Source organism: Octodon degus, unplaced genomic scaffold (genome assembly GCF_000260255.1).
Source record: "Octodon degus isolate 3935 unplaced genomic scaffold, OctDeg1.0 scaffold00178, whole genome shotgun sequence".
Classification (NCBI taxonomy): domain Eukaryota; kingdom Metazoa; phylum Chordata; class Mammalia; order Rodentia; family Octodontidae; genus Octodon; species Octodon degus.
In genome coordinates, this window is record NW_004524754.1 from 360,205 (window position 1) to 372,263 (window position 12,059).

Genomic DNA, 12,059 nt, shown 5'->3' on the forward strand with positions numbered 1-12,059 from the left:
AGACAGAGACAGAGACAGACAGAGAACCCAAGCATCCTCATTCCCATTCCACCCTGTGGCCCAGGGAGCTACCAGAAAGAGCTTCTTCAGCTTAGGAAGGTTGATTCCCACGGTGGTGTACAGCTGATTCCTCCGGAGCTCCAGGGTGTGCAGGCTTTTCAACTTCTCAGGGTCCAGACCATTCACCACCTGGATTCGGTTCCCTAGGGGGAGGAGATCAGCACTCCAAGGACCACCTCAATGTTCAGCATACAGCCTGAATTTTAACAGCCCCCACCCCTAACACAGGAAAGATGCTGAGAAAGGACAGCTCTAGCCTCTGCCTCTAAGCCGAGCCACATGTAGCCAGTGGACAGGTTTACCTCCTGAGCAGTCTTTGTGATGCATGTTCTAACCAACCTGACTCAAATAGCCTCTTATATGCCTCCTGTTTGGCTTTCCCCACAGCAGGTATCTCCTCTTTGTGTATCATATTAATGTACTTATTTATTGTGTTCATTGTTAATTATCTGTCTGCCTCAACTAGAAAATAAACTGTGAGGGAATAGGTTTTTTGTTTTTTGTTTTTTTTGCTCCAATACTGGGAATTGAAGCAAAGGATCACTATGAATTTGAGGCTGGGGACCCAGGAGATGGCTCAGTAGAATAAGCGCTTCCCAGGCAAGTGCAAGGGCCAGCCTCGTCTACATAGTGAGTTCAAGGCCACCGTGAGCTACACAGCAAGACTATGTTTCAATAAAAAAAAAAAAAATATCAGGGGCTTTATACATGGTAATTAAGCATCACCACTAAGCTATGTCTCTAGCTCTTTTTTGTCTGAATGAATGAATGAATGAATGAATGAATTCAGATTGCTATATGGCTCAAAGAAGGGCCACACTGCCCACTTCTGTTAGCCCTAGACTAGGATGCAATGAGTCATCCACAGCTCCTTGTAAGGACCTGCCTTTGAGATCCAGGCTTGTGAGCCGAGGATGACAGATGCCTTCAGTGTCCGTGATCTGGTTGTAGGCAAAACTGGCAATCTGTAGGTAGGGCAGTTCATTCAGCTGGGCACTCCGGAGCTGGTTGCCATCGGCCTTGAGCCACAGCAGGTGGGTGAGGTTACTGAGTGGCGCCAGGTCGGTCAAGTGGTTCTCAGAGATATCCACATAGCGCAGATGGATAAAGGAACACAACAGGGAAATGTCTGTCAGGTCTCTAGGAGATGCACGGAGAGGTTGGGAAAAGAATTAGGAAAACTACATAAGTGCTAAAGCAAAAGGCAACTGGGTAAAGCAAAGGCAATGGAGAGAGGAATGGGTAACAGATGGGAAGGGTGACAAAGGAAAGGGGTGTGTGTGTGTGTGTGTGTGTGTGTGTGCGCGCCCTGAATGGAACTTGGAGCCTTGTACATACTGGGTAAGTGCTCTACCACTGAGTCTCAGTCTCTCTCTCTCTCTCTCTCTCTCTCTCTCTCTCTCTCTCTCTCTCTCTCCCCCTCTCTCCCTCTCTCCCTCTCTCCCTCTCTCCCTCTGCCTCCTTCCCTCTCTCCAATTTCTCAGAGGTCTAGAGTTTGTGTGCTTTATGGTGCTGGGGATGAACCCAGTGCCTTCTGCACTCTAGGCAAGTACTCTGCTATAGAGACGTCTCCCCACTCCAGGGAGACCTACAGATCCTGAAAAGTAAATCCCATTCTTCCCTTGCCCACTGGGCCAGGATGAGAGAGATCCAGTTTCCACCAAAACACCAGGGATAGGAATGGGAAAGCGGATGGGGATTCACTCTCTCAGTCTTGGGTCATTTTGTTCCCCATAACACACCTGTCTTTAAGATCCAGCTTAACATAAGCGTGAGCCAGTCCATTCCCCGTCTTACAGAGCATAGACAGCCCTTCCTTCACCATCTCCTCTGTCAGGGACAAGGGCAGCCACTGCAGGAGGGAAGGGTTTAAGGTGTCTCCTCCAGTGCTCCCGGCCCTCAGCCCAGGAGCCCTCCCTTTCCAGGCTCTCCTCACTTCCTCAGATGCATCTTCCCCCTCTTTTCTGTAGTCTTCCCACTCCTCTGTATCCTTATCATCCTCTTTTTCCAGATCATCCTGTTCTGGCTCCAAGTCGTCCACATCTTCTTCGTCTGACATCTTTCTCCTTGCCGGAAGATTCTGGTGTCAGATGAAGCGAAGCAGTCCTCCTGAGAAAGAAGGTCTAGGTTTCCACCAACCCCCAGCTCCCTTTCCTCTATTGACGAGTACCTGCCCATCACCACCCTTACCGGACTCCCAACTACACTTCCCCTTGCAAACATCTCCTGTTGACTCCTGGCCTCCATTTCACACTTTCCATACACAGCCTCCTCCCTTCAAGATGCCCTCCCAGACGCCCAGACCTTTCTAACTTTCCCCCATTTCCCTCTGCCCTTCCAACTCAATTCCCCTTCCCAAAAAGGCGAAGACACTGCTTTTCTCAACTGGAAGCAGTTGTGCGGAGGGCCTTGGTCCAAAACGAAGGATTGATTTGGAAGAGGTGAAAACGTAAAAAAGGGTAGGGTTGTGTACTGCTGTTATGGCAACGGGGGAAGGGGGAGGAGCGCCTGGGCTACGCTAGCACCTAGGACGCGAAGAATCGCCTCTAGGTGAATGGCGGGCCTACCCTGGGACAAGCCGACTAGGCGTTGCCTGGTTACCAGGCCAACTTCCGAGTCCCAGGAACCCGGATGTAGCGGAGGCTGTAAAACAGTGGGCAGGGTTTAAAACAGGGCAGTGGGAAGGGTTAGCCATTACGTCACCCAAGACCTTAAAGAGACAAGACATACTCTCAAAAAAGTGCTGTACAATGCCGTGAGTTTAGAAGAAATTTGTCCCTAAAATCAAAAGGGGCAGAATGGATGTGGGGAGCGCCAGATATAGCAAGTACCAAGGTAAGGAGTCTTGTTTCCACATAGGCCCTGCTCATTAATTATTTTCAGGTAAACCTTGGAAAGTGATTTATTTTTTTTTAATTTTTTTAAATTTATTTTTATTTGTGTGTGTGTGCATGTGTGTGTGTGGCCAGCTCAGCCCACCAGGGTGCGCGGCTGGCTGGCATGTGGGACTGAGGGATTGAACCGTGGTCCCTGTGCTTTGCTAAGCTTGTTCTAAGTAGGTGCTTTAGACCACTGAGCCATCTCACCAGCCCCTAGGGTTTTTTTTTTTTTTTCAATTTTTTAAAAAGTGTTTTTTTTTTTTTTTTTTTTTTTTGGCGGAACCGGGGATTGAACTCAGGCCCTTGTGCTTGCCAGCGAAGCACGTATTCCATTGAGCCATCTCCCCGGTTTCTAAAAGGTGATTTAACAGGATACAAGGAGCCCTGGCCAAGCTACTTGTATCTTCTTTTTTTCTTTCTTTGTTTTCTTTTCTTTTGTGGAACGGGGGATTGAACTCAGGCTCTTGCCAGGGAAGCACTTATTCCACTGAGCCATCTCCCCAGCCCCCAAGCTACTGTATCTTAAAACCTGGGTTGGAATCTTGACAGATCTGTAGTTTACTAGAAATTTATCTAGCCTCTGTCAAATAAGCTTAGAGTAAACACCAACTATCACTATTGGCTGTGAGTGCCCTTGGATTGGATTTATGAAAACCTTGGATATAGGAAAATAGCCAACATCTGCCCATGAAAATACTCATGGCCCTGAGCAGGGCATGGTAGTGCATGCCTGTCGTCCTAGCACTGGGAAGGCTGAGGCAGGAGGATCACTGAAAGTAAGCCTAGAGTGCATAGTGAGTTCAGGACTAGTCTGAGTTAGTAATGAGAGCCTGTCTCAAAAAAATCTAAGTAAAATTCTACTAATCCAGGGTTATATCAGCTTTTTTTAAAATTATTTTTTTATTTTAGGGAAGGGTCTACAGGGTGTTTAGGATCTCACTACTAGATCAGTCTCATAGTGATCCACCTGTTTACAGCCTCCCAAGAGCTGGGATTACATGGCTCAGTGGAATAAGTGCTTCCCTGGCAAGTGCAAGGGTCTGAGTTCAATCCCCGGTTCTGCCAAAAAAAAAAAAGAAAAAGAAAAAAAATTCTTTCTAGCCAGGAAGGATTTTTTTTTTGTTGTTGTTGTTGTTGCTCGAATGCCTTCAGGGCACTTTTGGCCAGTGGGAGAGGTGTGAGGTTCGAACTCCAGTAACCTGAGGCTGACAGCTTTGTGGAAGCAGCCACTTAAAGGCCTGAGCTAGGGCCAGGCCCCCTATCTAGCCAGGAAGATAGCTCAGTAAAATATAGCACTTGCCTGGCAAGCACAAGCCAATCCCCGGTTCTAGAAAATTTTGGGCTGATGAGATGGCTCAGTGGTCTAAAGCACCTACTTAGAACAAGCTGAGCAAAAGCACAGGGACTGCAGTTCAATCCCCAGCACCACATGCCAGCCCGCCCCGCCCCCTGGTGGGCTGAACTAGCCACACACACACAAAATAAATTTTAAAAAAATTAAAAGATGAGCTATTTGGCGGGTCCTTATCTGCCCCAACACAGGCACCCAGGCTAGAAGGAAATGAGTTGTGATGTGGGCGGGGGAGATAGCTCAGTAGAATAAGCACTTGCCTGGCAAATGCAGGGTCCTGAGTTCAATCCCAGGTACCGCAAAAATAAATAAATATAAAGGAGACAAAAATTGTAATACTGAAATTGTACTTAAGAAAAACTGAACACACCTATAATCCCAACACTCATGAAGCTGAGGCAGGAAGATTACCATGAATTTGAGGCCACCCTGGGCTACAAAGGGTGCTCAAGGCTAACCTTGAATTACTTAGCAAGACTCTTATCTTAAAAAGCTGAAAAACAACAGCTACTTTCTCTTAGTTCAATGAGAAGAAAGATTTATACTAATAGTGTTTAGACAAGATATCATATCTGCATCTTGTACTATGAATAATTACTATGAAGACAACAATATGCAATGTATTAATTATTGTAACTATCCTACTAACCTGCTTTGAAGCTGTCTCAGGGCTGGGGAGATGGCTCAGTAGAATAAGTGCTTCCCTGGCAAGCGCTTTTTCTACTGAGCCATCTCCCTAGCCCCTCAATGCTATTTCTTTCTCAATAATATATATATATATATATATATATATATATATATTCATATGCATATATTTTTGGTTTCATATATATATATATATATATATATATATATATATATATATATGAAACCAAAAACAAAACAATGGGTGGGGAGATAGCTCAGTGACATGAGCATCTGCCTGCTGGCAAGCGTGATCCCTGGTACCACAACCAAAGAAACAAACATCCTCCCCCGCAAATTCTGCAACTTCAGGACACAAAGTTATTCAAGCTTTTTTCCTTTCAGACAGAATTCCAGGCCTGGGGATATACTGGCACAGTGTCTGCCTGGCAAGCACAAGATCCTAAGTTTGATTCCAGATTCAATAATAATAATAATAATAATAATAATAATAATAATAGGCAGGTGTGGTGGTTTACGCCTGTAATCCTAGCACTCAGGAGGCTGAGGCAGGAGGATCATTACAAGTTCCAGACCAAGGGGCTGGGGAGATGGCTCAGTGGATAAGTGCTTCCCTGGCAAGTGCAAGGGCCTGAATTCAATCCTTGGTTCTGCAAAAAAAAAAAAAAAAAAAAAAAATTTGAGACCAGCTTGGGCTATAAAGTCAGTTCAAAGCTAGCCTCCATTGCATAGTGAAACTCTGTCTCAAAAAGACAAAAATAAATAAAATAATAATAATAAATTTTAAAGGCCTTAAAGATAGTAAGTCTGTAAACCAGCCTCTGGGTCTGGAATTATACTCCCCTGAACAACTTTATCCACAGGAAGCCACTTTTGCTAACAGGACAGCAGATCTCAGCTTTAAATACATATAATGGTTGCATTTTAACATTCACCAAATGAGCAAATCCTGATAGACACTAGAATACATATGGGCGGTAACCCACCTTAGACCACCCCCAAATCCCATGTGACTGGGTTTTGGGGTCCTGGAATCTCCTTCTGGAGGTGGTTTCTAGGTTCCTTCTGTCCCAAGCAAAGAACAGGTCAAGCACATCGTGTAGGAAAGTTTTATTGAGAATAGGAAAAGAGGCCTATAGAGTGAATTTTGGCCCAGTAAGGTAGGCACGTACCTACAGCGAACCTTCTGGAGCTTCCAGTGATCCAAACAGCTCACCGTGGCACATGTGCCATAGGTTCACCACCACTCCCTACAACGTGAGGGCAGCCACCATGCAAGAGAAAACAGTGCCAAAACCTCAACATGGACTGTCCTTTTTCTACCTTAGACTCCTCAGGCTGATGTCAGGTTTAGGCTGTCCTATGGAAAACCTGCAGGAGTTCTCGCGAGAGTTCTGCATCCTGTCATCTTACCTACCTCCTTGCCCAGCCCTATTTTCTGGGTCTCACCCAAGCATTTTCAGCTCAAGGCCACAAGGCACCTCTCTCCCTCCGAGGACCTGCACTTGAGTGTGCATGTTTACAGTCCTGCTTAATAAATCTCTTCATGCCTCTCACACTGAGATATCCTGAAAATTCTTTGTCTGTGTTGGAAGTCAGCTAACCAGCTGTCTATTCCATGGGTGGGATGCATCTACCCCTAGTCCAGTAAAGGTTCCCCACCTCCAACTTTGGGTGCCTACCTAGATCGTGTTGGGTGACAGGCTACCTTGGTGCCATAGAACTGGTCAGAGATAGCAGTACAGTTACCACCCACATAGTTCTAAAGGGCACCTGGTGCCATTCCTCAGTCACTTGTCATGAGAGAGGTCGAGCATGCCATAAACGGAAACCCCAGTAATCCCTGAAGTGCTAGGGGAGAGCGCATGCGTGTTGGGTCCCCTGGTCTGATCTTAGTCCCTTCTGTCCTACTCCAACCTTATGGTGGGTTCCTGAGTAAACACTAAGTCTCATGCATGTGATTAGGATCCTGGCACGGGCTTGCACTTAGAGGACTTGATGTGACACTGCATCCCATCAGTTTTTTTTTTTTTTTTTGGGGGGGGAGGCAGTACTGGGGATTGAACTCAGGACCTTGCGCTTGCCAGGCAAGTGCTTCTTCTAGTGAGCTATCTCTCCAGCCCCATCAGTATTCCATCAGTATTTCCTGTCTGGCACACCTAGAGACTCGGGAGCTGCTGGGCACGGGTGCAGGTCCTTCAGATCCGAAGCCCGATTTTCGGGGGGGGGGGTGCTGCTGAGCTCCCTGTGCGCTGTGCTTTTGCTTTCCCTCATCCTGCACCCCTTCCACAGTCGCGCCACGTCTTCTAGCCATGTCTTCCATCAGCTCGCCCTCACCCTGAGCACAGCTTCCTGTGGTCTTCAGCAAACGCAGCTGCTTTCCTCGTGAGCACTGGCCATTCACCATTGGTCCTGCACCAGAGCCTGGATTACACACCTCTAAGCATTCCAAATTCTAAAAGGATTCTTTTTTTTTTTTTTTCGTGCATGGTGTTTAGGGTCTCACTACTAGATTGGACTCCTGTTTACAGCCTCCCAAGAGCTGGGATTACAGGCATACGCCACCCTGGGCCCCTGGTGCTTTAGTCCACTGAGCTATATGGCCAGCCCTTAAAAGAATCTAAAATCTCTATAATTTGTTTGTGTAGATCCCCCCCCCCTTTTTTTTTTCAGTACCAAGGAATGGACTCAGGCCCTTCAGCTTGCCAGGGAAGCACTTATTCCACTGAGCCATCTCCCCAGTCCCCATTTGTGCAGCTCTGAGGTTTGCATTATTAGATTTCTCAAATTGTTTCGGTATTTGTAATGTCCTTCTTCCTTGTAAAGAAGATATGTCAGGTGTATGCTGGGTCCTGTGGTCTCCTCCTAGAGATTCTTTCTAGGTTCTTGTTGTCCTGAACAAAGAACTGGACAAGTGAAAAAAGAACAGTGAGGTCTTATATTTGTCAAAAGTAGGAACAGAAGTACACTCTGCCAAATAAGAGCTGTCTACTGAGGAACAGCACAGTGGCCACAATGTTCATTACCAGTTTTTCTCTCCCCTCCTGTCTTAGTTACTTTTTTTTTTTTTATGAGTGGTACTGGATGTTGTTTTTTTTTTTAATTTTTTTTTTATTTTTCAACAAATAATACACTGCATATATTCTTCTTAGTGGTTAATTGCTGTATGTCTTAGTTACTTTTTACTGTTGCTGGGACAAATACCTAACACCCAAAATGAAGGAAGGAAAGGTTTATTTAGCTCACAGTTACTGGAGGGTTCAGTCCATATTCCGCTGGCTCCAAAGCAAATGACAGCAGTTCATGCAGCAGAAAACAATGAAGAGCAGAGAAGGAGCAGCAGCAGTTGCAGCGGTGTCCATCAAGCCTCTCTCTTCCCTCTGCACTGACTGCGAAGATTAGTGCTCCACAGTGAAGATTGGAGCTCCTCCAAAGTAATGGGGCTGTGAAGGTCAAGTTCCTCTACAGACTGGGACTTCTCCACCGAAGGGGGGCGGAGGGCAGAAAACCAGGCAGGGCAGCTTCCTGCCTTTCTCAATTCCTGGGCCCTGCCCACCTGCGGGGCTAGGACCCCATGCTGAGATCTGCCATAGCTGATTCAGCCAAGTTGACACAGTGTATCAACTAACACACCTCCCCACCTCTCCCCTCCCCTCTCTTCTCTCTTGTTTGTTTGGTCAGGGTCTCACTACACAGTTGGGACTCCAGTGATCCTCTTGTTTTCAGCCTCCCCATTGCTGGGATTACAGGTGTGCACCACCCGGACTTGGTTGGCTCAGTGCACCCGGGGGGCAGGGCCAGCATGGAATCTTTTTTGCTGGTGACAGGTCTCGATATAGCATTGAGGCTGGTCTCAAACTTGTAGCAGCCCTCCTGCTGCAGCCTTCTGAGTGCTGGGACTACAGGGGTGCGCCACCACTCTTGGCTAACATAAAATGTTTTGAGGTGCACTAACTCCCATTGAAGAAAAATAATTTCCAGTACTTGTCATTAAAAGACAGTTAAAAAAAACACGGAAAAGTTTTCTTAGATAGAAATTCAAATATACTCTCAAAGAAAGTGTGGTCCCTCAAGGGAGGAGAGCCACCTTAAGAGGTGGAACTGGGTATATTCATGCTGGCTTAATGTATTCAAGATGGCTGATCTAGGGCCTAGGAGATAGCTCAGCTCAGCAGCATAAGCACTTGCTTGGCAAGCACAAGCTCCTGAGTTCCATCCCTGGTACTGCAAAAAAAAAAAAAAAAAAAAAAAGATGGCTGTTCCAGGGTGTGTGTTCCCACTACTGACCAGGTCAGGTCACTCATTGGTGGAATGCATCAGAATGCAAACCATTCACCTGTGTTTCAAGTTGCTGGTCCTGCAGCCCAATTTACAGGTGAAAATCATAGGTCCCGAGTCCAACTTACAGGTTTATAATACTGATACAGGCAAACCTTCAAATGACACAGGGAGAAAAACTGATCTCCCAACCTAAAAGGTACCTGGGATAAGTTTGTGTTCTTTAAAACTGAAGAATGAATTTTAGGAACAAACAGAGGTTGTGAGCAGAATATATTTATTGAGGGAAAGAAAGTTCCTGTCAGAGAGAGACAGGAGGGGGTCCAGATCAGGTTGTTCCCAGGAAGCTGACTCTCCCAGGGACCTTTATAGAGGAAAACCATGCGGTGAGGCGGGTCTGAGGTGGTGGAGAACATGGGAACTTGCTTCGTTGGGCATGAAGTGGGACAAAGCTACGGTCAACCAATGAGATTACAAGTACCATTGCTCAGATAAAATTGACTAAATCCAGTACCAAATGGGGAAGCAAATCATGTAGCAAGGGGGCTTGAGTCCAGGACAGGGTCTCTTCCTGTTGGGGGTTGGCCTAGTGACTCACCTGGGCTCTTTCAAGGTGATTGATAGCTATTTAGAAAATTAATCCCTGATGCCCATCCCTAGGGATGTATGTGTTTCCTCTTTTGTCTTGGTCTTAAGGTGTGGTCCATACAGGAGTGTCTGTCTCTTCCAAGTTTTGAAGTCATCTTGTCGTCCATCTTGTCTCGAGGGCATGGCCCTGTCTGACTGTCTATAAAATTTCTATCTAATTCAGCTGCCTACAACAATACCTTTAGACCCTTAAACTGGGCATGGTAGTGCACACCTGTCATCCTAGCACTCAGGAGGATTACTGGTGAGTTCAAGGCCACACTGGGTTACTTAGTTTAAGGTCAGTCTAAACAGCATAGTGAGACCCTATCTCAAAAAACAACAACAAAAACAAAAAAAAAACAACCAGCAGTGGCACTGACAAACCTGTAGCCTTCCAAGTCTTCTCTTTTTTCTTTTCTTTTCTTTCTTTCTTTTTTTTTTTGCAGAACTGGGGATCAAACTCAGGCCCTTGCGCTTGCCAGGCAAGCACTTATTCAACTGGGGTATCTCCCCAGCCCCAAGTCTTCCTTTTTGAATGCAACAAAGAACTGGACAAAAGAGTTAAGGTTCAGGTGCCTCTCCTCAACCTCAGGCTCCTGTTTAGTGAGGACTTTTCTCTGTTCTTTCTAATAAACCACACCCAATACTGGTCCCCTGGGCTTGTTGTTCTGTGGCCTCAGATCAAAAAACCCAAAGGGAAAAAGCTGCTTACACTGCAGTCCTCGTGAAGAAAAAGAAAGGGTAAATATGAAAGCACTCTGAACTGCTGGAAGTGCTCTGCCCACTTTCACTGGCTACTCAGATCAGCTAACCAAACCAATCAATCCAAGTGTCCCTCGAGATGGTTCAGTAGAATAAGCGCTTCCCTGGCAAGTGCAAGGGCCTGAGTTCAATCCCCGGTTCTGTTCCACAAAACAAAAACAAAAACCAAGTGTCCCTCAGATATTACAGCTGGGGCTGATGGGCCACTCTCCTCCACTCATTGAAACCTCTGTCCTAAAGTTCTCTGGCCTGGAGCCAAACATAAGAATAACAAAGACTTCCCAGAAATTGCATTTGCCTGTTAGCTGGAACTAGGAGGCTGAGGCAGGAGGCTCCAGGCAAAACTGGGCTATATGACTAATCAACAACAGCCCCCCAAATAACAAAGACCCCTGGAAATTCCAAAATCCCAAACCAGAAGGCCTGGCTGCTAGACCTGGGGGCATGACCTACAATAACCTTTCTTCATCTAGAATTCATTAAAGGTTCACACACATGGGCTGCATCTCTTGCATGCCAGGATACAGATGTGACTGTAGATATAGACCTGACTCAGCACCCTCTCAACCATGTTGTCAATTATGAGCCAGAAGATTCAGTAGGTATCCTAGATGCCCTCCTAACATTTGTTATTTTTCTTTTTCTTTTCTTTTCTTTTTGTCCTTTGGAGACAAGGTCTTACATGTAGTTCAAGCTAGCCTTGAGCACACTTTGCAGCCCAATCTGGTCTTGAACTCTCAACGATCCTCCTGCCTCAGCTTCTCAAATGCTGCAATTACAGGTGTGAACCACCATCCCCAGCAACAACATTTATTTAGGCATGTAAGGCTTTTAGGTGACTAATCTGCGTGGGGCTGGCAATTTAAGAGACTGCGGTTATTTTTTTTTTTTTTTTTTTTTTTTTTTGGTGGTTATTTTAATGGTGTGTTCCTTAGTTTATTATTTGTTTATTGAGACAGGGTCTTGCTTCTTGCTGTACAGCCCAGGGTGGCCTCGTTCTTGAATTTACACACAGCAAATTCAAGACCTTGTCTCCAAAACCAAACACCTACAGAACGCCTCAAGGATGAGATTTTCACGCACTCTCTGCCCCCGACACCCCCTCCGGAGTGGCCCGGACCTCGCTTTGGAGAGAACAGCCCAGTCCCCAAGGCCCGGCTAGGCGCGGAGCGACGCAGCCAGTGGTCCCAGGTTCGCTGACTTCAGCGGGGCGGCCGCCCGAGGGCGCGCGCGGTGCCCCTGGTTCGGGCGCGCGCTGCGCCGCCCACGTGACCGACTGCTGGTGCGAGCACACGCCACCCCCGCGCCATAGTTACGTAACTATCAAGGGGCGGGGCGAGGTGTGGGGTGGGGCTCAGGTTTCTCAGTCTTTAGTGTCAGCAGCCAGTTTCCTGTTAAGGGTGACTTTAACTTTTATAAATCTCTTGCAGAGGGCCGGCCAAATAGCTCAGCGG

General features: G+C 46.6%; 1 protein-coding gene across 5 annotated transcripts in view; it reads right to left on the reverse strand.

Annotated features, from left to right (window-relative positions):
• Nucleotides 1-2,520, reverse strand: part of Lrrc23 (leucine rich repeat containing 23) — a 7,769-nt gene extending 5,249 nt beyond the window's left edge. For 4 of the 5 annotated variants that reach the window (XM_023703735.1, XM_023703734.1, XM_023703732.1 and 1 more), the window contains exons 1-4: nt 1,997-2,406; nt 1,803-1,912; nt 947-1,200; nt 73-203 (exon numbers count right to left, since the gene is read on the reverse strand). In XM_023703735.1, coding sequence (XP_023559503.1) covers nt 73-203; nt 947-1,200; nt 1,803-1,912; nt 1,997-2,119 — 618 coding nt within the window. In that variant the 5' untranslated portion in view covers nt 2,120-2,406. Of the gene's footprint in view, nt 1-72; nt 204-946; nt 1,201-1,802; nt 1,913-1,996; nt 2,407-2,445 lie in introns of those variants that run through there. The other variant, XM_004643524.2, reaches the window with a different exon arrangement.
• Between the last annotated feature and the right edge of the window lie 9,539 nt (nt 2,521-12,059).